This window comes from Fulvia fulva, chromosome 12, assembly GCF_020509005.1.
Source record: "Fulvia fulva chromosome 12, complete sequence".
In the NCBI taxonomy this organism is placed as follows: Eukaryota; Fungi; Ascomycota; class Dothideomycetes; order Mycosphaerellales; family Mycosphaerellaceae; genus Fulvia; species Fulvia fulva.
Window position 1 is genome coordinate 1667639 of NC_063023.1, and position 26306 is coordinate 1693944.

General features: G+C 53.7%; 13 protein-coding genes across 13 annotated transcripts; 8 read left to right on the forward strand and 5 right to left on the reverse strand.

Annotated features, from left to right (window-relative positions):
• Positions 1-225: 225 nt before the first annotated feature.
• On the forward strand, positions 226-3661 carry CLAFUR5_13812 (Bud site selection protein 6; the record flags this gene model as incomplete). Its single annotated transcript, XM_047912960.1, has 2 exons — positions 226-618; positions 674-3661. 2 exons carry the CDS (start codon positions 226-228, stop codon positions 3659-3661), a joined length of 3381 nt encoding a protein of 1126 aa, XP_047768522.1.
• Positions 3662-5779: 2118 nt separating this feature from the next.
• CLAFUR5_13813 (U3 small nucleolar ribonucleoprotein) lies at positions 5780-7939 on the forward strand (the record flags this gene model as incomplete). Its single annotated transcript, XM_047912961.1, has 1 exon — positions 5780-7939. One exon carries the CDS (start codon positions 5780-5782, stop codon positions 7937-7939), a length of 2160 nt encoding a protein of 719 aa, XP_047768521.1.
• A 1748-nt stretch (positions 7940-9687) lies between these two features.
• Positions 9688-10050, reverse strand: CLAFUR5_20366 (uncharacterized protein; the record flags this gene model as incomplete). Its single annotated transcript, XM_059463202.1, has 1 exon — positions 9688-10050. The coding sequence occupies one exon, from the start codon at positions 10048-10050 to the stop codon at positions 9688-9690; it is 363 nt and encodes a 120-aa protein (XP_059319180.1).
• Positions 10051-10592: 542 nt separating this feature from the next.
• CLAFUR5_13814 (uncharacterized protein) lies at positions 10593-11206 on the reverse strand (the record flags this gene model as incomplete). The annotated part of the gene is made up of 2 exons (XM_047912962.1): positions 10593-10891; positions 10948-11206. 2 exons carry the CDS (start codon positions 11204-11206, stop codon positions 10593-10595), a joined length of 558 nt encoding a protein of 185 aa, XP_047768516.1.
• A 302-nt stretch (positions 11207-11508) lies between these two features.
• CLAFUR5_13815 (uncharacterized protein) lies at positions 11509-12094 on the forward strand (the record flags this gene model as incomplete). Its single annotated transcript, XM_047912963.1, has 2 exons — positions 11509-11991; positions 12065-12094. The coding sequence occupies 2 exons, from the start codon at positions 11509-11511 to the stop codon at positions 12092-12094; spliced, it is 513 nt and encodes a 170-aa protein (XP_047768515.1).
• A 950-nt stretch (positions 12095-13044) lies between these two features.
• On the forward strand, positions 13045-14308 carry CLAFUR5_13816 (uncharacterized protein; the record flags this gene model as incomplete). The annotated part of the gene is made up of 4 exons (XM_047912964.1): positions 13045-13073; positions 13127-13407; positions 13457-13698; positions 13751-14308. 4 exons carry the CDS (start codon positions 13045-13047, stop codon positions 14306-14308), a joined length of 1110 nt encoding a protein of 369 aa, XP_047769121.1.
• A 265-nt stretch (positions 14309-14573) lies between these two features.
• Positions 14574-15404, reverse strand: CLAFUR5_13817 (Coenzyme A biosynthesis protein 3; the record flags this gene model as incomplete). The annotated part of the gene is made up of 1 exon (XM_047912965.1): positions 14574-15404. The coding sequence occupies one exon, from the start codon at positions 15402-15404 to the stop codon at positions 14574-14576; it is 831 nt and encodes a 276-aa protein (XP_047768517.1).
• A 209-nt stretch (positions 15405-15613) lies between these two features.
• Positions 15614-16452, forward strand: CLAFUR5_13818 (Monothiol glutaredoxin-5, mitochondrial; the record flags this gene model as incomplete). The annotated part of the gene is made up of 3 exons (XM_047912966.1): positions 15614-15640; positions 15690-15957; positions 16280-16452. The coding sequence occupies 3 exons, from the start codon at positions 15614-15616 to the stop codon at positions 16450-16452; spliced, it is 468 nt and encodes a 155-aa protein (XP_047768514.1).
• A 710-nt stretch (positions 16453-17162) lies between these two features.
• Positions 17163-17597, forward strand: CLAFUR5_13819 (uncharacterized protein; the record flags this gene model as incomplete). The annotated part of the gene is made up of 1 exon (XM_047912967.1): positions 17163-17597. The coding sequence occupies one exon, from the start codon at positions 17163-17165 to the stop codon at positions 17595-17597; it is 435 nt and encodes a 144-aa protein (XP_047768513.1).
• A 254-nt stretch (positions 17598-17851) lies between these two features.
• Positions 17852-18773, reverse strand: CLAFUR5_13820 (Glyoxalase 3; the record flags this gene model as incomplete). The annotated part of the gene is made up of 2 exons (XM_047912968.1): positions 17852-18234; positions 18293-18773. The coding sequence occupies 2 exons, from the start codon at positions 18771-18773 to the stop codon at positions 17852-17854; spliced, it is 864 nt and encodes a 287-aa protein (XP_047768862.1).
• A 2431-nt stretch (positions 18774-21204) lies between these two features.
• Positions 21205-22906, reverse strand: CLAFUR5_13821 (Sugar transporter STL1; the record flags this gene model as incomplete). The annotated part of the gene is made up of 2 exons (XM_047912969.1): positions 21205-21954; positions 22013-22906. 2 exons carry the CDS (start codon positions 22904-22906, stop codon positions 21205-21207), a joined length of 1644 nt encoding a protein of 547 aa, XP_047768812.1.
• A 1233-nt stretch (positions 22907-24139) lies between these two features.
• CLAFUR5_13822 (uncharacterized protein) lies at positions 24140-24598 on the forward strand (the record flags this gene model as incomplete). The annotated part of the gene is made up of 1 exon (XM_047912970.1): positions 24140-24598. The coding sequence occupies one exon, from the start codon at positions 24140-24142 to the stop codon at positions 24596-24598; it is 459 nt and encodes a 152-aa protein (XP_047768863.1).
• A 1199-nt stretch (positions 24599-25797) lies between these two features.
• On the forward strand, positions 25798-26286 carry CLAFUR5_13823 (uncharacterized protein; the record flags this gene model as incomplete). The annotated part of the gene is made up of 1 exon (XM_047912971.1): positions 25798-26286. One exon carries the CDS (start codon positions 25798-25800, stop codon positions 26284-26286), a length of 489 nt encoding a protein of 162 aa, XP_047768864.1.
• Between the last annotated feature and the right edge of the window lie 20 nt (positions 26287-26306).

Below are 26306 nucleotides of genomic sequence, written 5' to 3' on the forward strand. Positions count from 1 at the left end.
GTACAGCAGTATAATACTCCGCAGCCATGTGCAGACGCTGGCAGACAAGCCGCAGCAGAACAATTGCAGCAGACGGTTGGCTCTCAAAGATGTCCGCCGAGCTGCACGTGAGACCGGAGTGTTCGCAGCGTCGCCAGTCAAGACTCAAGCAGGGATGGAGACGGCGTAAAGTCTATTCGTTCCATATGTCGCGTAGCCTCCGACGACCACCTCCTCGCCCGTCGTATGGACGACCTGCACTTGTCGCTGCTTGACACTGCACATTGTCTGCGTGCTCCTCTTTGCAAGCTTCCCTTTGACTTCTTCGGCATACTTTGCGCTTTGGTTTACACTGGTAGACGCCGCGACATCGTGTCCTCGGGAGTCACGTTCTCGCGCAGCACAGCACAGTGCACCCGATCTACAGCTGCTTTTGGTCAGCTGCCACGCCGGCAGACCCAGATATACACCACACCTGCGGCGCACATTAACACAAGCGCCGGTGCGCCTAGAGACATCACCATGAATGGCACTGCAACCACCGCCGCCATGTCCCAGGAAGAGCAGTCGCAGCGAGGCAGCGGAGGGAGTTCCTTCACCTCCACCCGCTCGACAAGTGGTAGATCGCGGCAACAGAATGTATGACACGACCCCAACTGAGGCCGACAGTAAGGCTGCAACTGACACAATAAAGCCGCAACAGCAGCTCTCCACCATCGAGAAATCCGTCACTCACCTCCTCGTCGCTACGAAACAGCTCCTGGAGACACTCACCATGTGGTCGACACAGCGCGCCAGCGAGTCCGAGGTCTCCGATGTATACGTTCGATTGGGATACGAGTTTAACATAGCTTGTCGGGCTTTCAATGCGATCGGCGTGGAGACGAACGACTTGGGCCCCGTCCCCGACATGTTGCGCGGTATACTAGAGGAGACATTATCACAGGACGCCAGTCAGCAGAGCTTGGAGAAGTACTTGCCTAGGATCAGGGACATCATCATCAACTTACTGCATGGTCTCAAGAAGAAACAGCAGCGATTACGACAGCGGAGTAACAGAGAAGGTGCCGGTGAATCATCCACGAGGCCCCCCAGGCAGGCCTCAACTGCGAGTACCCTGAGTATTGCCACAAACCTCACGGAGCAGCTGGAAAACATACCGTCGAGATACAGTAGCCAGAGGTCGTTTGCCCAGCGGCAAGGGAGCGGAGATCTCAGTGGACCAGATCTGCCTCCACGGACAACGAGCGTCCCAGGCGGACGAACCTCCCCCAAGAGGCATGGTCTCAGCCCGCAGAACAGCATCAGCGTACAACAGCCGCAGCAAGACAGTCTCAGCACGTCAGCAAGCACTTCTTCCCTGTCTAGCAACACCATGCAGAATATCCCAGTCATTGCGCCATATCCTGAAGGAGATACGATGCCCACGAACCAAGGATACGGTCAGGACCAATCATCACCAGAACGACCCAAGCCGCCGCCGAAAGCCAACGATGCGCTCACGGCCCTGCAACGAGGAGGGGAGCTGGAGAGACGAGCCTCGAGGCGATTCTCAGCATACCAAATCCAAAAACATCTGGGCGGCGGCAGTATGAGTGGCATAGGCGCAATACCACCCAGTCAGAACTCGCCCGTACCGAATAGAGGTCGGGATGCGCGCGAGTCCATGAATGCGGTGAGGTCAAGGGCGAGCATGTTACACAGCCGAGCTCGGTCACGGAACCAAAAGACGACCTTTGAAGCATCGCCAAACCGCGACCTGGATGTGAGGAGGATATCAGAGGCAGATGAGAACACATCGCAGCACGCAGAATTGGAGGCTCCACCGGCGCCTTTCGCGAACGACGATCAGGCCGATAGTCCACTAGTCAGGACTCCTGAAGATAAGCTGGCAGGGTTCTTCCCTGCGCCGCCAGCGGACAACTCGATCGGCGCGACTTTGAACGGACCTGTTGAGGAGCCTTTCACGCCGGGAGGTAGCCTGGCCAACGATGAGCACGAGGAGCCAACGTCGACAATCAAGCGGGGGCAGTCAGTGCGCATGGCCAGAGACTACACTCCTCCAGTATCTCAATTTCTGCCAGAAGACTCCCCCCAGCCAGGGAAACAGCTCACACTCTTCTTGCAATACAAAAGCAAGATCAAGAAGTTTGTGCTCCCCGACGGAGGTCAACTCACTTTGGCTAGGTTGCAGTTGGCCTTCATCGAGAAGTTCAATTGGAATACTCACAACAACGGCGTCGACCTTCCCGATATATATATTCAGGACCCAGTGTCTGGGGTACGTCACGAGCTTGACGACATCAATGATGTCAAGGAACGTGCTGTGTTGGTGTTGAACGTCGAAGCGCTCGATGAAGTCAAACGCCACTTCGACGATGGCATTGGTGGTCTGCGGCGCATCGTCGAAGGCATCAAGACGAGCGTCGATGATCAGCAATCAGCGTTGCAAAGAGTGTCCGAGCGGCAGCAGGAGACCGCAAAGGAGCTTGCAAGCCTGGCTGCGGCACCTCCACCCGTCGCGGCATCTCGACCATCTAGCACACCAACCACTGCCGCGAGAGGCTTGTCCGGAAACCTTAAAGAGGTGCAGTCATTACGCCGCGACCTTGCGGTCGTGCGTCAGACATACAAATCTTTCATGGCAGACACCGAGTCAATGATGTCTACCCTGCGCTCAAAGGCCCTCGGCGTCAAGAAGGCTGCAGCAGACACTCTGATTCCCGACATGGATGAGGCAACCGGGCGCTCCTATGTCAACAAAGGCAAGAAAACCCTCGGAACCGACAGTGAACGCATCGTCGATCGTGTCGACAGCCTCCAGGACATCGTCGAAGACCTGCGCAAAGACGTCGTGCAACGTGGTGTCAGACCGCTTGCACGGCAGCTCGAGGATGTCAGCAAGGACATCAGCACCGCCACTGCAGAGCTCAAAAAGATGCAAGAGTTCCTCAAGCGCGAGAAGCCCATCTGGACAAAGATCTGGGAGAAGGAGCTGCAGGTTGTCTGTGATGACCGAGACTTGCTCACCATGCAAGAAGAGCTTGCGGCTGATCTTGAAGATGACCTCGACAAAGCAGCGCAGACTTTCGCGCTGGTCGAACAAGCGACGAAACAGCAGAACCTGGCGAACCCGAATGGGCATGTCGGCGGATCGCGGTCCTCAAGCAGAACTCTCGCCATCGACCAAGGCGCCGACCCGCACAAAGCCAAAGACGGCGTCCTGGGTGAAGTCCGAGCGCTTCAACCCAACCACGAGTCTCGATTGGAAGCCATCGAGCGTGCTGAACGAGCTCGGCAACGCGAGCTCGAGAATCGTCAAGGCGGTGAGTTTCAGCGCGAACTCGGCAACTTCGTCGAGGAAGGCAAGCTCAAAAAGACTGGTGGGCACGAAGAAGTTGAGCGCATCCGCCAGCAGCGCGAAGAGAAAGCCCGTCAAGAAGCTGCCGATCTCGCCGAGCAACGACGTAGGGAAGGCAGAAAGCGACAAGAGGAGGTTGCTGCTGCTGCTGCTGCCGAGACAGCCGCTGCAGAACCACAAGCGCCTGTGGACGAAGTCATTGACAATGGAGACAAGCTCGAAATTCCCACTGAGCCTCACAGCGAGAGTCACAGCCCCGAGCCGAACTTCGAGGATGCCAAGGAAGAGGTCAACACTCCTTCGACAGAGGCAGCGCCGTAGGAAGGTGCGGTCTACATTGACAGAGCGGTGCTTGATTCGACTCCGCTTATCAACGGGACGCCGAAGGGGTGCTGGCAATGGGGTTTATAGGGCGTTCGGTGTACAGAATGCCTTCGCAGTAGAGGGTAGATAAGTTGGAGGTAATGTGTGACGAGGATGTGGATGTGGTACGGTGCTGTGGATTGAAGTACAGTCACAAGAACCGCAGTCGTTGCCTTGGTCGTACGACTTGAAATAGAGAGTGGTGCACAACAGGATAGCAAACACGTCTCATCCTCCCTCAAACGGTAAGTCTTACAGCCTGGATAGTTCGTTTCGAGAAACGCTGTGGCTCGTGTCACCATCATCACAGCAGTACAGCATCAGAAATGCGTGGCTATGCACGAAGGACGAAGAACGAGGATCCTAGCGCAAAGAACGCCCCAAAGCCTCTTCCTAACATCCAGAATCCCCACCAACACCTCACACTCATTCTCCATCAGCGTCACAAACACCCGTCCATCCAATATCATGATCTCCCTCCACCACACCGCCCGCCTGCCCCGCAACGTCCGCACCTTTGGAGGCGACTGGGAACTCAAGTCGCAATGGAAGCTGGAGTACTTCTTGCGGAAAGCGCGTTCGATCTGTCGAACTACCTCGAGGTGCATTGTTGAGAGATGTCGGTGGGCCTGGTATTCGGTGACTTGTCGGAGGAAGAGGGATGGGTATGAGGATTTGGAGATGCAGGATGCAGGGGCTGGAGTGGATAGAGTAGGTGAAATGGATGATGGGAGGAGGGTCAGGGGTGGGGTGTTGAGGGGGAAGAGGAAGGGGTGAGTACAATTTGCTTCATGGGTGAAATTGTATGTATTGATGAGGTTGTACGTGTAGGTTTTGGGGTTGGTTCGTGTGATTGAGCGAGTTGGATCTGAGGTTTTGTTGGGGGTCAGCGCAAGGAGCTATCGGATTAGCGGTGAACTTAAGCAGGCCAATGTCGATGTACTTGCACTGGGCTGGGAAAAGGTGATGTCGACGAATAGGTGTATAGTAGTTGGCTGTATAGTAGTAGACATTATTTGGTCCTATTTCCTCGTTGTATATGCCCAGTATCCCGTTCCGAAGCAAATCACGTTCAGACATGCCATCCAAGCACTCATTGTGGACTGATAGCCCTGCTTTCCGCCCCTGTCAGCAACGGCTCTATCATTCTTCAAGAAGCAATTTGTTCTCCAGCCCTGCACGCCAAAGACATCGGTCAAGTTGGCGAAGTATGTCACAGCCCTGCACTCAGGGGGACCTGTTCCGTCGTTGTAGAGATCGCACTCGTGAAGACAAGCTTCGACGCTTTACACCACTCTCGAGTATATACTATTCATGGTGTGCTCAGGGTCGTAGTAGGAAAGGGCCCCATTGCGGTATCTGGTATTGCACTCCTCGACGAAGGCTGTGCCAGCCGAAGACTGCATGGTTGACTCCAGGCACGCATCGGGTTGCGAATTGTTGACGCCGTCTTTCTTGGTAGCACCGCATGTGCACTCAGTAGCGAAGCAAGTCGGAAATAGGTCGTAGGACAGTTCAGGGAAGTTGTGAATCGATCAGCAGCCTCTTTCAGGTGGCTCAAAAGTACTTGTTGCGCAGCGCGTGCGTAGACACTACAGCATCTGCGGACTGTCATACCCTACAGCTATAGCTGTCAGTATTTCCGACGATCGACGCGTTTGGGGATCTCCCAGATGTCATTTGACTGCCATCGCAGCACCACAGCGGCGGATTGATCGTTTCACAGTCAAGGCCGTGTACATGCCTCGTGGAAGCACGTACGCCATCGAAAGCGCCATGATAGTCGCAGCCGCACGACGACAAGATATCGTACACCATGACAGCAGTGTGCATGATCATGGAGGGTCAGAGATATGGTGAACAAGACTGTAATGTGGATGTCGTTGTAGTCGAGGGCTAGACTACATAGACCAAGGCAAGCACGGCCAGATGGGAAAGACGGCCGAGAACGAAGTTTGCCGCTTGAAACATCCCGCTGCCGACGGCCGGCGCCGAATCCGAGAATATTCTTAACATGGATGTTTTACCGTGATTCTGCCAATCCTTGTACACGCCTGTACCACCTCACCTTCCAACATGGCCGCAACAACAACACCCTCCTCTTCTAACAAGAGGCCGAAAACCATGGCCACCACCAGTCAGTTTCTCCAATCGCTCGCCTCCCGCCCAGTCGATTTCCTACAGCCAACTCTGCCCCTCCATACCGATGCAGTCGCATACCTCAAGCACATCCTCGATCCTATCGCGAAGGATGTCGCCACACAGCAGCAAGAGCGCTTGAAGCAAGAGCGGAAGAAGCGGAAACGGCGCGGCGAAGATCGGGACGAGGAGGAGGTTTTGAGGTTGAAGCAGATCCATACCGATGGCTTTGGCGTAGAGCAGATCTGGGAGCAAGCGCGAAGAGTTATTGATGCTGCCAGGGAGGAAGCGCAACGAGAGTACGCCGAATGGACGAAGAAGCCGGAAGCGCAGAAATCTGACGAGGATGTCAATCTTGCCGATCAGAGCATGTTCGACGAGGATGATCTGGAAGATGAAGATCTCGGCGTGGAAGGTGAAGACTATGAAATCGAGGGTGTGGACTCTGGCGAAGAGATGTACGAGGGCAGCGATGTGACTGGCGATGACGAGAAAGACCAAGTTCTAGAGGATGACGACGAGGATATCGACATGGACGGCCACGACGACTTCGACGACATGGAGGACGATGAGCCTGAAGAAGAGCAGCCTGCGGAGGAATTCGTTGCAGACAAATTCGGACTCAACGATGGCTTCTTTTCGATTGACGACTTCAACCGGCAGTCGGAGTTTCTGGAACAGCGACAAGTACGAGGCGAAGATGACGGCGCCGCTAGTGATGAAGAGGATATTGACTGGGCTGCAGATCCGACACAAGCTGTAGCGACCGTTGATACCGAAGATGCAGAAGCTGGTGCTGATGAAGACGAGGAAGATGGCCCCACGTTCGGCGACCCTGATGCGGAAAGCGAAGACGAGGATGAGGAAGTGGAAGAAGGCGAGCTAGATGGCATGGGCGGCATGGCGAACACCAATGATGTCATGTACAAGGACTTCTTCGCGCCTCCAGCACAGAAGAAGAGCAAGAAAGACAAGAAAGGCCGGCTGAATCCCCACAACTTCCCAGCATCTGCGGCACTAAACCCGCAGAACGATGAAGAGCGCGAAGAGGACATGCAGAGGACCATGGAAGCTGTACATCGCGATCTATTCGACGAGTCTGAAGAAGAGCCCGATGAGCATGACGAAGAACAAGACCCAGCAGATCCACGATCGAGGAGGTCAGCACACGAGAGGAGAAAGGCTGCAATAGCGGAAGAGATCCGGAAGCTTGAGGCCGCCAACGTTGCAAAACGAGACTGGCAGCTGTCTGGTGAAGCACGAGCGACCGACCGTCCTGTCAACTCGCTTCTCGAAGAAGACCTTGAATTCGAACGTGCAGGCAAGCCAGTGCCAGTGATCACGGCAGAAGTCAGCGAGTCAATAGAAGAGCTCATCAAACGTCGTATCCTGGCGCATGACTTTCAAGATATACCGCGAAGGCGGCCGGATGACCTCGCAACAGGAAAGGACGGCAAGCGTGGACGTTTGGACTTCGAACTCGACAACAACAAGAGCAAGAAGGGTCTGGCAGAAGAGTACGAGGAAGAGTACAGCAAGCGCACAGATCCGAACTACGTCGATGTCAAGGATGAAAAGCTGCAGAAAGAGCAGAAAGAGATCGAGGCTCTCTGGCGCGAAGTCTGCGGTCAGCTTGACAGCCTCTCGTCTTGGAACTTCCGACCTAAACAAGCCGCACCTCAAATGGACATCCGTGTCGACGCACCCACCATCACCCTCGAAGATGCACGACCCAACGCTGGAGGCGAAGTCGCGACATCACAACTTGCGCCGCAAGAGCTGTACAAAGCCGGTGAGGCCTCTAACAAGAAGGAGGAAGTCGTTGGCAAATCTGGTCTACCGAAGGCTAGAGAGGAGATGGATCGCGATGAGCGAAAGCGCAGAAGGAGGAGAGAAAAGGAGCGCATCAGGAAGGCTGGCACGAACGAAGCACCCGAGACGCAGAGTAAGAAGACGAGGGAGAAGAATGGTGTCATTGGTGACCTTAAGAAGGGTAATGTTAAGGTTATTGGGAAGAAGGGCACGCTTACGGATGTCGAGGGGAGGAATGCTGTTGAGAGGGGAAGTGGGCAGGGTGCTGGGCAGTATAAGTTGTAGGCGATGTGTACATTTTGGCGCAGCTGCAAGGCAGACTCAGAGCGTTGTGCGGCCTGCCATCTCTTTGGAAGCGCTATAGGTCCTCCTTCTCCGGGTTTATCAGGCTATACGCCTCAAACCAACAGGTATCCAATTTGGGTCTTCATCATGACCGCTGCATCAGCTGGACCAGTCCACGTCTCAGTCCCGCTGTCATCGCATGGGCCCATGAAATGTTATAAATCGCATGATCCGACCCGGTGCGCGCTACAAGCATAAGACCGGCTTCGAGACTCCGCAAAGTCTGCCAAGCCCGCATGTGTTAAACCGTTCACTGCCACAAAGCACAAGCGACATAGTACACGACGCTACAGCATCGCAAGAGCAATCCAGTACTGCATCGCAAGTGATAGTTGGTTCTGGTCGTTTGATTCGCGCCGTGCCCACAGAACCCCACGAATAGTCTTCGAGTCTGCTCGAGCCATCCTCGTCATGCCTAGGAAAGCAGAAGTGCGATCTGCGTCCTCAACAACAACACCGCCGGAGCTCTATCGAACCAGCGCCCCATCTGACTCTCGTCGTCCACGGGACTGGTGTATTTCTGAGTCACCCGTCGTAGTATGTCGTTGCGGGCATCTCCAAGCTTGTCATCCGTCACGATGAAACCAAACGTTCCCTTGCCGCCAAAGTCGCGATCCTCGAACCAACCACCACGGGTATCAATGAGCGTGAACTTGTCCTCTTCGCAACCTCGGGGATGCTCAAGGCGAGATGTAAGTGCTAGCTGGTTTATGCTGTGGAGATCGCGGTCCTTGATGGGATTGAGTGCTTCGATGATGACGTGAAAGTTGAGCTCGCGTGAGTAGTGACTCTTGCCAGTGTAGCTGAGCTGCATGACAAATCTCGTGGTCCTCCAGTAGGTCTGATAGGCGCTTCGGTACATTGCGCTTGCTTCGTGGCGGATCCGGCGGCATGTGAGGATGAGGTACTTCTCTGGTGGTGTGGCTTGGAGGAGATCGACTTCGAGGTCGTTGTCGGTGGCTGAGAAGACAAGCTCATAGATGGCGATGCGAAGCTCGGCTGGCAGCTTCTGGAGCAGGTAGCAGGTGTTGTTGTTGCCAGAGCCGTCGAGGTCTGTGGTAGGTGACATCTCTCGTGGCCTTTTTTGGTGGTGTTATGTGCGCTGCTATCGAGTCCGTATATAGCTGATCGCGAGGCCTTGTATGATGTGGCATGCAAATGGACAAAATTTGCGTCAATTGGTTATGTTCGGATGTTGTTACTGACTGGAGCTGATTTTACAGGAGAAGTGTATAAGACTCGAGTGCTGTCGCCAAGCTTTCATGTGTCAGCTCATTCACCGACTTGAAGCAACCCCTCCAGCGACGCACTAACTCGCAGACGTCTGTTGTATCCACGCGACCCTCAAATCGACCTCTAAGGCGCCGCACAGCTCTAGCAAACCGTCCCCTCGTGTGCTTCTACCAGCCGATAAGAGCGGCGATCTGCACCTTCGTCAATACCGTTGCCTCAGCCTCGTCGAGCTATCCTTGAATCTCGGCCAAACCTTCCTCGTACTGTCCTTTCTTGGAAGTCTTTCTCATTAAGTTACGACGGCTCAGATCAACCATGACTACGATAGGAGTCGGTCCCGACTGCTGGGTAATCTCGCTGGCCTTCCACCCACCGCGGTTGTCCAGCAAGGTGGACTCGCTGGTGTACTTTTGGCCAGCCACGGTGAAGTGCTTCTGAAGTGTCAGGTGTTTGATCTAGTGGAGATCGCGGTCCTTAAGATGATTGAGGGTCTCCGTCATTGCGTCTATGGCGTCCATGCCCTTAGGGTCCCCAGCTTCTGCTTTCGTGTTCTGCATTGTGAAGTGTGTCGTAGTCCAGTAGTCTCGATTTACCCTCCGATACATGGCTCCCGCCTCGTGGTAGATGCGGCGACAGGTCATGATGAGGGGGCCGCTCGGTGGTGCAGCTTGTGGAAGGTCAATGCTGTCCTTGATCTCGGATGGCATCAAGACGAGCTCGTAGATCTGGTTGCGCAGCTCGGCGGGCAATATGAATAGCTTGCATTGAGACTCATCACCACCGGAGGCGGCGATGTGTTTAACTGTTGTGGTATCCATGTGGAAGCTCTTTGATGTCTAGTCAGTGTCTGGCGTCGAGTCAGTATCGAGAACTTCATGCGCCCTCCACGCCATGACACTCATAGTTGTGTGCGTTGTACCCAGACCTGGAAGCTGTCATGTGCGACTCGAGACTGGTGAAGGTAGACAAAAGAACATGTGCATCTATGATGCTAGTTATTACGACAGCGTGATTCTCTCGCGACTTTACGATCTGTAGCATGATGTGTTTCTATTATTGATACCTCCACGCGGCACATGTGACTTGGCATATAGAAGCGAGCGCATGTGTTTACAATGGAGCGATCGAAATCATGGTCCTGTATCGATGGTATACTTTATGCTATCTCGTGACACTGCAAGACATTAGCCAACGGGCGGTCAGACAAGAGTCAGGTCATGATCAACCGTGATTAGGTCCCTTGAGTCCCGAACAAACCCAAGATGGCGGTCGCTGCGCGACCCGATACAAGCAAATTCAGAGTGCTGTAAAGATGATGGCAAGAACGAGCTGAGATTGACACTGCCGCTTGCTTCGTAGCTTAACCCATAGCCTCCACCTTAGACTCTGACTTAACGAGGGAAACGTAATCGAACGGGTGATCATTGCCCTCAGCCATGTACTCGGCTCCGACAGCTTGATCAACGCGACTCTGGCTCTTCCTCTCCTGGTCAATGCCCTGCTGGTTTTCGGTCATCTCGTTCGAATTATCTTGAGCGTGTGGTCCGAGTAACTCCTTGGTCGCACGCAGCTCTGCTAGTGCCTTCTGGTAGGCGAAGTACTTGCTGGCTACGTTGTAGATGGTCTTGCTGACTGTGTATGCGATTGGAGCAAAGCTCACTGTCTGAGTCAGCGCAACGCACTCGCAGAAGTGCCGATTTTGTTGAGGGACTTACGAACGAATACGGCTTTGGAGGCATAGCCCAGGGGATGCCAGAATGACGGCTCAGCACTGATGCCCGTCGTACCGGCTTCAGCCAGTCGCTTAGGATCATGTGCGCCGAGAGAGAACTCCTTTGACAGACCTAGGCCCGCGTCGACGCCTCTATTGAAGCCATTCTCCCAAGCTTCATAGGCAAATGGGCAATTTTGTATCCACGTGTCCATCGACTTCGAAGGCATACTCATGAAGATGTGGTCGGTGTTTGAGGTCATGAATGGGATTTGAGAACTGCTGGAGGCGGTGCTGGCGGGAGGTGCTGGAGATCAGAAAGGTTCGAAATTCAACACTGAGCATGCGCGCGGTCAAAGTTCAGCTGACACCATGGATAGCTTTGCTGACTGCCTTGGTCAGGAATTCTTGAGTGGAAGGTGTGTTTCAACGATGATCCGATATCGCCCTCTGCTTTCGTGTAAACCTTTGATGTTACTTGGCACTTTCAGAACTGTACAAAAACTTTGTTTTCTCGTAGAATACGTGAACACAGACGAAATGTTCCACGACTAGAGACGCAGCAATGTCTGGCGGCAGAGAGATGAGACATGCCCAGCAGAGCCTGCGACTCCTTCCGCAATTCCCAGACGAGATCACACTGCGAACTCTGGACAACTTACCTGCCACGACACTGCTAATATTGCGACAAGCGTCCTCGCGACTACGAAGGACAGTCGATGCCGAGTCCCCCAGATTATGCACAGTCCTGAGGGAAGTCGAAGAGGATCGGGTGAAGGCGATGAGTCAGCCGTTAGATCTGAAGAACCTTTCCATAGAGGAGGCCTTGCGACTTCGCGTCCACCGCTGGGGTAAGCCACGGTCGAGGGAGTACTGGCTGGAATGCAGATCCTTAGCAAGCAGCTACAACACCGCCAACCGGCATACGGCCAGGGTTTCTTTCCAGGACAACGTCTTCGAATTTCTGCTCCATCTCGACGACGTGTTCCACGAAAGTGCCGCGATGGGCATGAGACATGATTCGGAGATAATCTCAAGGCGACCCAGGGTATGTTGTTGGTTAGACCACCGGGCTCAGAAGTTTCACAACTTGAAGGAAGAGATGACCACAGAGTGTGCAGTCATACGAGGCAGGCGCGATGGGTAGATGAGATCATGATCCCTGCAGTGCACGGACTGACCAGGTCTGACCAGGATCGCGTTCCTCTCCATCTCAACTTCACTTCTTGCTACTACCACAAACACAACAACACGATCTGTCGCGAGGCACTGAAGACGGTCCAAATGATGCTGCCCGCATCGCGGTCGACTCGATGCAATGCGCCCACGATGCAGGTACCGTCCTGATGCCAATCGCGAAACGCCCTACCAAGAAGATCTGAAACGCTACACGCGCCGAGCTCTCCTGGCCACTAATTCTTCGACTTCACCTTGAATCTACCGGGCTGGCCCGTTCTCTGCATGCATCGGAGCAAAGCAACACCAATGGAGCGCGTTGAATAGCTGCAAACTCATGCTTGATATCAGAAAGCGGCTCTTCAGATCTGCTAAACGCCTGTACCACAACCACATCGGCACGCACAACCTTCGCGCCAGGCACCCCTGCTGCCGACCTAACCTTGTGGACTTGACAATGCACAGACAATATCTGTTTCAGCCTTCACTTCGAGGTTCGGATCGCCCTGTATTGTGCTGTTCCCGCCGCGGCGGGGCATAGCTCTATTGTATACGCTCTCGCGCGTCTATTCATGGCACATCCCGGCTTCGCGACAACATGAACCACCACGCGATTCTGGCCCACTTTCGAAATCTCCCTCAAGTGAGGCCTTTTCCCATTGTCATTCTCTTCCTCTGGTATTGTCGCGTGCTTTTTATTGTCAGTCTATTCTTCCACGAACAAGACTTCATTGCCTTCAAAGGCTTTGGACTTTCTTCTCTTCTTCATCCTTCGACATACATTACTCTCAGAGCTATCAACACTCTTTACTCGCAATCGCTGGTCGAACAACGCTTTCCAATACCACAAGATCACCACCAAACCACCACCACAGCCTGCAGGACAGCAACTTCTACGTAATACAACCACCACTGCGAGAACCACATGTTCCTGCGCCTCTATCCAACTGACAAGTGCGTACCAAGCTCAGTATCAGAAGCGTGTTGCAATGACTGACACTACACAGGCTTGTCTACATCCCGTTCGAGAGCCGCCGAATCGAGCTGCTACTGTCGAAGTGCGAGAGAAGCAAAGACGAATCGAACGAGAAGACCGAAGGAATGGCACTTTCACAGAAGTCTCTGGCCGGTCCAGGCTACATCATCTTGAACGGCATCCGCGTGGCCAATGTTATCGCCTTCCTCGCAGTCATCACCGCGAGTGTGGTCATGCTTGTCAAGATTGATACCGACACGCATCTCTTCTTCTTCGATGCTGTCAGCCATGTCATCACACTGGTGACAAGCAGTGAGTTGGTTCGTCATCGCTATCGGCAACACCAGACTAACGTTTGCAGTGTTCCTGATCGTCTCCGAACTCTCGCTATTCCGCGGATACTTCGCCCGCAACTGGCCACTTCTCAGCCCGAGCCATGGCTTCGTCACCCTCGCATTAGCTATGATTGTCCTCGGTATCAATGTCATGGGCAATCTCAACAAGCCTTCCGGCAGCCAAGAAGAGCTGGGCATGGCATTCTGGCGCATCGTCATCGCATCTGGTATCCTGATCTTCATCCTTGGCTGGTTCAACTTGCTTGCTGTAAGTACTTCCATGATCCAGAACGGGTCCACCTTACTGACGACCCTTACAGAGCTTCATCTTCCGCAGCCGCAAGCAGAACATCACTGCCCGCCAGGTTCGCGCTCACGGTGCCGTCGCTGTCCACAAGACTCCAGTACCAAGCGAGCATGGCTCAATGACGCCACCAGCTCCCGTTCTGGCGCAGTCCTACATCTCGAACCCGATCACACCATCTCCGACCAAGGCCAACAATCCCTTCGAGTTCATGTCTTCCTCCGAGCGCCGCACTCCAACACTGCCATCGTACCATACCGCCGCCTCGAGCACTGCCTCGCCAACCAAGACCTACGTTGAAGAAGAGCGCCCAACTTCACCCACTAGCAGATACTCTCGCGTCACTGCTTGCACCAAGAAGAAGGTGTTCGGTGGTACACCATGGTTCCGATCAAGCAGACAGAGCCTCGCGCCACCACTTCCAGTCAATACCTACACTCAGCCACAGCGAGAGATGGAGATCTCAGCACCGATGGGTGTGAACCCGCAGTTCGCGCATCTTGTGCAGCGCCCGGACAGTGCGTTGCACCCAAGTCGGACCGGAGAGTCTCAGGCTTTCAGGTGGCGAGTCTGATGGCCGGTGCCAGACAATTCTGCTCGCGAGAAGAGCATTTCGTAGTCTTTGTTCAGTGCTGGACCAGGAAGCACTTGCTTGCTTGCCTTTTAGCGTGCGTGGCCAAGAATAACAGTAACTATACCCAGGAACGGATCAGATCCAGATGTACGCTCGTTCATGAGGTACGCTCGTTCATGAGATGACGAACCACAGAAGACTTCACAATTTGCTCCTTTCACGTTCCTGCCATCACTCCTGTTGCCTCCCTTTCTCCTTCAGATCGCTATCCAAGGCGTTCCTGTACAACCTCCACAATCTCACTCCACTCTCTCATTGCACCACCTCCCATGTCCCCACATGCGAGATCTTTCTCAATCGGCCTGAGCACTTCCACCCACCCACCATTCTTCACATTCCACTCTCCCTCCAGAATATCCAGATGCCGCTTCGTCACAGGATGATTCCACATCGCCGTGTTCATCGCCGGCGCCACCATGATCACTTTCTTCCCGATGCCGTTCCTCGGCTTGTCGATCAAGCCTGTCGTATCCCATGCCCTGGCCACGGAATAAAGCAAATTGCCCGATAGCCCAAGGCTTAGCGACGCCAGCCCATTAGCAGAGAGTGGAGCAATCAACATCAGATCCGCCCAGCGACGAAGTTCAATATGCAATATTGACGCTCCGCGGGTCCAGGGTTGTTTCCATTCGTCAGAGTCGAAGTAAATACCTTCGACATTCGGCATTTGCAAGATCGCTTGAAGACTTGGTTGCTCGGAAGACTGACCTTGGAGAAACTCAGCAGCGGAGGAGGTTAGGATGATGCGTATTGAGAGGTTCTTGTGGGTTGAAAGCGCTTGGATCATGTTGGGCAGTTTGATTGTTGCTACGGAGCCGGAACAGGCTAGGAGGAGGTGGCGTTTGCTGTCGTTGGCATGGTCGGCGGCTTTGAGAATGGGTGCGGGGGGTAATGTGGTCTTGTTCTTTTCCTTGGAAGAAATTGTTGCCGTCGAAAGTTGTGTTTCCTGTCTGTAGTAGAGTAGCGAGACTGCTGTGGAGAGGAGGAATAGTAGAGTCCTTGTGAGGAAATCTGGGTGTAGCTCCGTTGAGTCCATGTTGAAGTGAGCTGCTTCGGAATGGCAAGGTTGATGCTGTTGTTGAGATGTGCTATGGTATGGAAGATGTAGCATTACTCACAGCCCTCACTGTTTCGGCCCCCAAATTTGGTTGGTCGCCAACCAATTGATCCTTGCGCCATCTCAAGGCCATCGAAGCTCAAACATCTCGACCACGAATCTTTCTACAAACATCTCACACGCCAACGATGTTTTCAAGGACAGCTTTCTCAGCCGTACGCGCTCCATCACCTTATCCTTTCTATCATCACTGACACTCTCTAGGTTGCCGGCGCAGCATTGCGACCATGCCGCAATCCACTCCTCTCCTCTCGGTTCGCCGCACTCCAAAAGTCCTTACTCTCGACAGAAACGCGACAAGCCATCGATAAGGCGGTAGCATCGGCACCTGTAGTGCTGTTCATGAAGGGAACGCCAGAAACGCCACAATGCGGATTCTCGAGGGCGAGCATACAGATTTTGGGATTGCAGGGTGTGGATCCGCAGAAGTTCACTGCGTTCAATGTTTTGGAGGATCAGGAGTTGAGGCAAGGTATGTGACAAAACGATGCGCAGGGTCTATGATGGGGCTGTCGTGGAATTGCTGGATGATGGCTATGGACAACAAAGGTGTTTGCCGGAACACCAAATTGTAATAGCGATTTCAACCACTCTGAGGACTCGTGCAGGCCTTCGGCTGTGGGACGAGTCGCGATGAGGCGCATTGCGGCGCTCAGCGATCAGAGTGTCAGCCAAGCCTACATGTCGCCGCGGCTGTGATTGCGAGGTGGCTTCATCGTTGGACAGCGGGCCACCTTCGTTGTCTATAGCCTGATGGGGGGAATCGAATGATGGGAGGCTAATGCGTTCAACAGGAATCAAGGAATACTCAGAGTGGCCAACGATCCCACAGCTTTATGTCGGGAACGAATTCGTGGGAGGAACAGATATCATGATGAGCATGCACCAGGATGGCAGTTTGGCGAAGCTGCTGGAGGAGAAGGATGTGTTGATACCAGCTGAGAGCGAGGGCAGCAGCAGTCCGTAAAGAGCTTGCAACAAGACAAGGAACCTATTCCGATCCCAGTAATACCATCGCCATCGCTGTTTTGACACGGCCGTCCATACAGGTACAGTGTAGTGAGCTTCTGCCTTTCATGGCGCTCCTGGTCGGATGTGATGGGTATGGTGCTGAACTGACGTCGCGGATGAGAGCCATGGATGTCCTTTGGGGCTGATGCTATGCACGACGCGCTGTCGTAATGTGTGCTATTGCCACCGTCATGCTCTTGCTCGCGGACGGGAGTCTTGAGAGGAGCAGCTAACGCAATGGTCCATATATCAGCGTGACTGACACTTTCCACGTTGACTGACTGATCCAGCTGGGCCTCCGTTCGTTGACTCACAGGTGAACCCTAGATATACATCGCTCCTGCCCTAGTACAAAGGCTGAAGAGTTGGCAACCGCACATTTCGAGCAACAGCGATCACGACCTAGGTAGGGAATTTCTAACATCCTAGACGAGATGGATACTGTCGAAGCGATCATGGATGTGTGCACGCTCGCGCTTCTACTTGGAAGCAATCGCTACGCCGCAATTTGGCTGTTCTAACGATCGGAAGGCTCTCAGGAAGTGGAAGGTGCGCCACCATGAGGTCTGAGCTTACTAGGCAACTTCCTTCTGACTTCACGTCTCCGAGCTCACCACAACACCAGACATAACACGAAGCACCCCCAACACATTGCCAACCAAGAAAATGGAACGCCCACGGATTCCAAGCGAAGCCGAAGTCGAGGCCATCGAAGCTCAAATCAAAGACCTTGAGAAACCGCTTGAAGACGAAATCATGAACAATGAGTGGCGCCAGGACAACACAGTGGTCGCGGAGCGCCTCGGCAACGTCAACGACAGACTTCAGCAACGTATCACGCGGCAGAACGTTGATATCAAGGCATTTGAGAAGGAGCGACGCAAGGTCGTGAAGGAGATCGAAGTCCTGAAGACAGACGTGCAGGGCGGAAGCAACGGATTGGCTGAGGCGAATCAGAAGCATCAAGCGCAGATGCAGGCACTGCAGGATGAGATCAAACAGGTCGAGAAGTTGGCCGAAGCTGAGCGGGAGAAGTTGAGAAAAGAGGAGCGGGCTGAAAATAAGAAGCTGAACAACAAGCTCAAGGGCCTGTTGGCATGAAGGTTGCTGGGCAGTCGAGATGAGGCGCAGCGCATTGCTCCGCTGCCGTTAAAGTCGACTTGCTGGCTGCACTGCCCCTGCAGTTAGCAAAACAGGGTTGAGTGCCAGAGCGACCGTCACGGCAGTTGTCTACAGTCGTCAGAAGTCTGTGACAAAGCGAAGAGCATTTGGGTCAATAGCTATTTTCAAGTTCGGGAATTGCTACATCCGAGGTATCATCGCGAGACTAAACATAACCAGCACATGCATTCCATCTACCGCCTCTCAATCGCCTTCAAGATTGCCTCGCCCACAGGTCCCGCGCTGTTCGGGTTCTGTCCTGTGATCAAGCGACCTTCAAGTCCGCTGTTGACGACCTTCGCACCCCAAGGCTCCTCAGCCTTAATGAACTGGCCACCGTTCTCGACTAGCTTAGTCTCAAGGAGGAAAGGCATGGCGCTGCTCAATCCAACCTGGTCCTCTTCGACATTGGTGAAGCCGGTGACGTCCTTACCCGCAATGAGATACGAGCCATCGCTGAGCTTGACGTTCGCCAGTGCTGCTGGACCGTGGCAGACGGCCGAGACGACCTTGTTGGACTCGTAGAAGGAGCGGATCAAAGAGTGAGATGTTCCATCGGTTGCGAGGTCAAACATTGCTGTTCAATCGTGTCAGTACTCCATTATGCCAGCAAGGGAAAGCAGAGATACACTTACGTCCATGCCCACCAACATAAAATATTGCATCAAACTCCCCCTCTCTCCCCACAAAGGTCTCCAACTTCTCCGTGTTCTTCCAGAGCGCCTCCTTCTCTTTCAAGAATCGTGTCGACTCCGCATCCTCTTTGAACATTTCCACCGAGCTTGGGTCGAGAGGCGCCTCACCACCCTTTGACGATGCGATCGTGATGTCGGCGTGAGGTGCGAGCTTGTTGTATGGGTGAGCGAATTCTGGAAGATACCAGCCGGTCGGGTTGCCGGTGTCGCCCATCCTGTCGTGGGAGGTCAGAACGAAGAGGATCTTCGGGCGGCCTGTGCTCGCTGCTGTCTTTGGGGCTGCAGCTGGTGCTGGTGCTGGTGCTGGCGCGGTCTCCTGGGTTGTTGCTGGGGCTGGGCCGGCGGTAGTGGACTCGGCGGCATCTTTCTTGTCGTCGTGGCCAGGGAGCTTGGCTTTGATTTTCTCGATGAAGGAGCCCATGATTGCTGGTGTCTGCTAGTTTGGTTGTTTCGAGGTATTTGTTGTTATGTCTGGTACGCTGTGTGAGATTTGCAATCGATTTGATCAGAGGAAGGTGTAGAATAAATATGAAGACTTCTTCCTTACCAGTACGATGTGACGTCTGATTGTGTGATGTCACCGGCATGTATGAGATCTTCTCGCACGAGGTATAGCCGTGCAGAAGTGCGAAGAAACCATGATGGCAAGCTTATCGATCGCGTCCTCTGGCGTCATGCAAGTCATCTTGTGACCTCATCTCCTGTGTCGTCTTTTGAGAAGACGTGAAGTTGTGAGTTGCTGATCAGCGCGGGTAGTCGAGGCCCATGGTCATGGCCGTGTGTGCCGTATCGCTCGGCTTGTGCCTTTGCTACCACGTTTATGATATTATGGTTTCAAGATGGGATAGAGAATGATCAACGAAGGTTTGTTTCTTGACTTGAGAGTTTGGGTGAGTTTCTAGGTGAGTGAAGTGGTGTTTTCGTTGCGGCTGGTGTGGATGTGGAGGGGTATGTGCTGGATGGAGAATCGATCGATACGGCACCGAGTTCCATCTAGTTCCCTACCTGATTGAGCGTTTGGGATCGTCAAGAGCGAGATTTTCAGATGGGGCTTCGAAGACATTGTGGCTTCCGTTGCATCTGATGCGCCGCTGGGGGTGTGAAGAGCCAGGTCTGTGATCGAGAGCGTCTTGCATCCCACGCGCCTGGAAGCAGTGTTGTTCTGACCCTTCACGGGGCCTGGTGAAAGCGCCGTCGTGTATCTGAGGAAGTCCAGCAACACAAAGGTGATGGCAGAAAGCAGCTGTCGCGAGGCTGAATCTGACCGTCCGAGCACTGTCGTGCGACAGTCTTTATGCCGCGGAACAGAACCAACCCAATCCCGTTTCTGGCTTAACACGAATCTCCGCCTTGGGAACAGGCGATACTTATACCAAGTACATGCGGTGCTTTCGATGGCGTTCATGCATGTCAGCGTGCGTCGAAGCCGGTTTCGCCATTCTTAGCCAGGAACGAACGAAACCCTCGCGACCGACCTGTGCCGGCAGAAACAGCAACTATGCTCACAGCCTTGGATAGGACCGCTCGCCTCTCATCGAGCATCTCTTCTTTCGGCCAACGCGACTTGCTCGAAGATCAGGCGATGGAATGATTGTGCAGTGTTTTCGTGGTCTGACAGCGGTAGCGAAGGCGGTGAGAAGATAGCCATCGCGGTCTGGCCATCGGAGTGCCAGATCTGGAGACACTGTCCGCACCAGTTCAAACGTTGGAGTCTGGTATAAGAAGAAGCATCTCCTCAGCTGCGACGCACCAGAAGATGATGGGAACGTTGTTGTCGCAACACATTGCGGGATATCCTTCCTTGATCTGTGGCTGTCTTGCTTGGGCAGGACTTCCCGGCCGGTGAGGAACGCACGGGCCGTCGTGGAAGTCAACTTCATCTTCGCACATGAAGCAGTCCTCGCCGCATATGACCACTTCTTCGTCTTTCAACTCCTCTCTTCGTCGAGAACAGTACCTAATCCGCGTAACCACTTTCACTCCAGGGGCAGTTTCCCGCAGTTTCCACATGCACACACTATACGATACTCCCACCAGCCAGCTCTTGCCCTCTTCGGCGACAGGCGGTGTTCAACCAGACATCTGCCGCGTGCCAGAGCACGTCTCAACACCTCTCCGCCACTCGGAAGGGCATGTCTAGTCCACAGTGACGGCGTCCTGAGGCAACCCGATCTTCATCTCCATGCTGTTGCACTGCAGGTTCCCCGCCTCAGTGTTCACCCGGGCGCTACCGAATGGCTCCACTGTGCCCATGGGGTCGGATGATGTTATGAGGAACGAAGTGTATAGTTTGCGAATGTTGTATAGACGCGGCCAGAATGGCGAGTAGATACCCGAAATGTGCGATATGAGCCATCATCGCGTTCTGAGTCCCCGGTCATCGACATCGATGGCATGCCTTGTACAGCTTTCATGGAAGCTGATATTGACTGTGATGGCTGACAAAAATGTAAAAGGTATGTGAGGGGGCAAAAAGAACGACACTGGCCTAACAGTCGACCACAGCCGCCAGTGGCAATGAAATTCGAACCACGGACGTTCCGTGGCTCGAACTTGATGCACAGTAACGAGTGCAGGGCCGTGCAGGATTGATCACATGCTATCTCCGTCGAGGGTTCGCATTTGTACCGTTAGGCCAGTGCTGCTCGGCGATGTTCAAGCATATCAGGTGGCATATATACCTCCTCACCAGCGTGATCACATGGTTGCATGAGAGACACTTGAAGCCTGATATATTGTTGTTCTTGACTGTTGTTCTCATTTTCTGCATAAAACATCATGCTACAGGGTACAGGGTATAAAGCGTACTATCATCTGAACCGTCTTCTCACAAGAAGCATTCCTCGCATTCATCATAGCTCATTGCTCCTTCTCTTGTACTCCTCATCATCCGCAATCTCCTCCTTCTCGATCTCCGCTCCACGCACAGTGCCCTCGGGATCACTATCACTTCCAGCCTGCGGATGCTCGTGCTTCTCCAGGTCAATAGTCTCCTTACCCTTTCGCACCCTTCTCTCGGTCCACACAGGGTTCTCACCCTTCTCATGTGCGGTCTCGAAGATGGCGTCCATGGCTTCGAGCTTGTATCCGTTAGTCTCGGGGAAGAACCAGTATACGACCGGGATGTGGAAGTAGTTGAAGCACATGAAGACGAAGTAGGTTTGCCAACCGATCTTGTTGATCATGATGGGTGCGAGTTGGACGACACCATAGTTGATGAGCCAGTTACTGCAGGTAGAGAAACCGTTGGCTTCGGCACGGATTCGGATTGGAGTTACCTCGGCCGGGTAGAGCCAGGTCACTCCGAGCCAGCCGATGGCGAAACAGGTGTTATAGACGAAGATGAAGACGGTGGCGGCGTAGGCTGGGGCCTTGTAGGTGTCGGTCGCTTTCGATAGGCAAGCGCCGATGATGAGCAAGCTTGTTCCCATACCGAAGGCACCCCACAGCATGAGCATGCGACGTCCGAGCTTGTCGACAACGAAGAGCGCGATAAGGGCGGAGATGAAGAACTCCGTGCCCAGGCAGCCAGTCATTAGACGAGAAAGCTCAGGATCGAAGCCAAGACTGTCTTCAAACACAGTCGTAGCGTAGTATGTGACCTGTCTCGTGTTAATACGTGCCTACTGACCTGGAGGTCAAATGGACTAGATTACTCACCAGGTTAAGACCGCCAAGCTGTTGGAAGGCTTGTGCCAGACAAGCCGCGCTGAGTCGCCAGAGATTCATCTCTTTGCCGTTGGTGAGCAGCTCTTTGGGCTTGAGCTTAGTCGAAGAGGTGATCTCGTTGATGCGTTGCATCTCCGCGATGTCGGCGATCAGAGTTGGGTCGTCGGCTGGCTTGTCCTCAAGAACTGCTGTAATGGTTCGTGCAGCATCCACATTCTCCTGCTTGCCAGTTTTGATGAGCCATCGAGGCGACTCTGGGTAGAGCAATACACCAAGTATCAGGAGGAGACCGAAGACTGCTTGCAGCGCGATCGGGAACCGCCATTGGAATGAGTCGTACTGTGTGACGAACCAGAAACCGTAGTTGACCCAGTAGCTCAAGCAGATTCCACCTGTGATGAGGGCACCCTCAAACAGTACCAAGAAACCTCTGATCGTTGGTGGAGCCATTTCGGATTGCCAGACAGGTATACTGCTTGTATTCATGCCGTTCCCTACTCCAGTGACTATCCGTCCGACAATCATATGTCCTAATGTGAAGGCAGTTGATTGCAGAGCAGTTCCGATGAGCATGATAACAGTTCCGATCAAGACCGACTTCCGTCTGCCAAGTTTGTCTCCGACAAAGACAATGAGGAAGGATCCAATGAGACAGCCGACTTCGTAGATAGCAACGACCAATGCCTGAATGGCGCCGCTCTTGTTGTCCGGATCCATTTGAGGGAATTGTTCTAAGAAGGCAGGCTCCGTGATGATTCCGGACATGATTCCTTGATCGTAGCCGAAAAGTAAGAAGCCAGAAGCGGCAGTGATACATACACCAGTCTGCAGGGCTTTACCACTAATATGGCCGCCCAGCATGCCTTTGTGGCTAAAGATTGCCATGGTTGATCGAGCGCCGTGCTAGAGTCCAGCTCGACGGGGCGACTAAAAGAGTGTTGTGTTGGAGGAAAGGGTCAGAAGAGAGCCCACAGAAATGACAGACTTACCATATATACGTGCCAAACGGCATCTTCACAGACCGACGCTGTGACGAAGTCCCGGTGCCTCCAAAGGCGTCAGAGAATTCAGTTCCACTCTGGAGCTCTGGGGAGGCCGCGCCAAGACCAGATCAGCATACTCAACGATGAACACATAGTTCGGAGTGCTTGCAGTCGTCGCGATGATGTTGTGAGATGTATGGCCGACGCCGAATACAGCGGGTCGAGTTCGGTGGACTTTGACATCATGGCCGGCATGGGTGGAACTCGGAGCGGCTGTGGAGGGTTCAACGCCGCATCCACTTCCCTATCGCAAGCAACAGCAAGAGGTGCAAGCGTTGTGAAAGCTCATCTCGCCAAGCGCTGTGACATAGTCTGGCTCCAGTCTTGAGTGACGATCTTCTGTATGAAGTCCTGCGATCGAAGTCTTGTTCTGATGTCGTGAAGGAGGCTTTACAACGACATGCTTCTTCAATCGGGTGTCATTGTGTCCTGCCAACGTGAGCGATACCGGTTCAATCGCGCCTGTCTAGGCATGTGATATGGTCCAAGTAGTTCCCAGTGCAGCAGTCGATGGCCAAACAGCACTTCGATGGCCTCGATCAGATCGCAGAAGATGTGGATTGTTGAGCGGTGCCTTCTCGGTGAAGATGTTTTGGGCGCACGGGCCCAAGATCTCGGGAAACTCCAATGAGTCGCGCCGACGTCACCTTTCACCTCACCTTTCATGCTTGCACATGCTTGCGTCGTTGGTTGCATGTGATCTTGGTCATGCTTAGCATTCTTTTCAAGCAAGCACCACTCGACCTCCAACGCAGCCTTCCTCTGTGACATGAGGTGGTCACTTGTCCATCTTCGGACTGCGGCCCTAGGTCTAGACGTTGCTTCCTTGGGAGGAGGATGAGCACGAATACAATTCGAACACTTGCGATACCATGACTCGAGGCACCAGCGTGGACGTACGCTACTGCGATACTGGTGAATCTGTGGGGTTCCAAGTGCCGGAGTGTGAATGTTAGTAAAGTGTCATGTGTTGACACTGTTGAGGATGTGGTATGAGCCAGCACTCGAGATGCCGCTTTAAGTTTGTGCGACAACGCTGGCACATACCGCTCATCGAATCACGAGTACCAACCAAATGGAGTCCACCAGTACCAGCGATAGGTGCTTTATCCTCGAGATCCCAACAGAGCTTCGATTGATCATCTACGAGATGAGCCTCGCAGATCATCGCATTGAGCCGAAATGCGACAACTCCCCGCCGCTCCTTGTGGTGTGTAAGGCGATGCGCAACGAGGCGTTGGAGGTCTTCGAGAAGACGCTGAGGGCGAACCTGGCTACCTTGGACCAGCAAGAGCAGGAGTCGAAGCAGCATTGGCATGAGGAGATGGAGGTGGCATACACCCACGTGGCGAAGTCCACTGCGAGGAAGGCGCACGCTCAGCGTATGCGAGACATTCGCACACTCCAGCGTACGAACATGCAGGAGTTGGGTACGGTGCAGAAAAGGCTGTATGGTAAGATTGGAGAAGATGTTGTCAGATGGAACGCACTGGAAAGCAGACGCTTCGTGCCCGGGTATCCTCCGTTGGCATGAAAGGGAACGGTGAGCATGCAATCTCGAAGGTTACGAGTCGAGCGACATGTGACGCTGTGAGGAGCTCGCCGACCTCAATCGAGGATGTGCACATGGCGCCAGCTGGCCACATATGGGCTATTTTTTTCAAGCTCACTACACAAACCGCTCGATTCTCTCCTTTCTCCAAGTCCTCTGCCCACAGTTTCAAGGAGTTTGAGCCGATTGCGCAGAAAGGTGTCGCACGACATGGGTAACAACTGCTCTCGTGCCAGACGACACGCCCGGAGGAACAAGGTCACGTCCGAGAAGTGCTGTATTTTGGCCATACCTGCAGAGCTCCGTCTCAGCATCTACGACTTCTACTTCTGCGAGTATAACACAAACTTGCACCAAGACAAGTGTCCAGCCCTTCTACAGGTCTGCAAGCAATTTCACAACGAGGTAAGAACATCGTGGTTTTCCGGAGTCCAAAACGTACGGCTGATGTCGTCTTCCTCTGATGCACGCAATGCCCGAATATGAGAAGCATTTGAGGTGTCGACTGGCTGCACTCTACGAGGAGCGCAATACAATGGCACCTCGCCTTGCAGAGGCTCGCGATCTACATTGGGCGCAACGCAATAGAGTGTTGACACCGCATCCGCGGTGACGACGCTTGAGATCCGGCTCGACGAAATGTTTATAACGCCGCGCGCTATCCGCCAGATGATCGCTAGGATATCGCAAGACGAGGGCTATGGGACGATCCGCGACGAATATCCATGACTGCATAGTAGAGCATGACCGTCCCCAGCGGCTTCTAGTATCATGGGCATGGGATAAGAGACGAGCAAAATAGAGCCAGTCTAAAAAGGCGGTGAACGTTCAGGGGCTCTCGGCAAAAGAGGTGGCCGCGTCACGAGAAGTTGAGGTTGTTTCGACCGTTGCGGGAGCATAATCGTGGCGTAGCGACTGCTTGAAAGGTAGCAGCATTAAAGCTTCGACGATATCGAAGTTTTCCACGGTGCTCGAAGCACCCTGTGCAAGCCATGCCTGTTATTATCGCTAGAGCGGACAATTGATTCACTTGGTAGTGAAGACCAAACCCGCTTGGTCTGTGCGGTGTGTGCTGGCACATGGACTCACAGAAGATTTTCTCTTCCTCTTCCTCTTCTCATTATGCCATCACTCCGAGCCCTCATTGTTCAGCTCAAATAGCAGACAAGAATCCCATAAGCATGGCCAACGAGCAAACACTCTCGCTTCAGGGCGAAGCGCAATCGAAGACATCCAAGTGCCACCTCCTTGCCCTCCCAGTGGAACTACGCCTCTGTATCTACGACCACTACTTCGCAGACTGCATCCCCAATTCGACCAACAAGGACGGCTCGGCGCTCCTCGAAGTGTGCAGAACCATCCGCATCGAGGCCACGCCAGAATGTGAGAAGCACATGACCACTCAGCTGGGGATCCTCGATCGACAATTTGTGGCGAGTACGGAGCATTACTTGAACATACGGGCTCGATGGGCGTCCGGCACTCACCCCATCTTTCTAAGTGGGATGATCCTGGTTAGGGAGAATCTGGACCGGATCTCGAGGAGGAAGTGCGCATTGATCAAGATGCAGGGAGACATTCGGCAGGTGTGGGAGAGGGAGAAGGCCGAGGATGCGTTTAGTCTCATGGTACTGGAGGAGAAGGGAAGTGAGAGATTGCCGTGGGCTTGAGGAGTTTTCGAGAGTGTGGT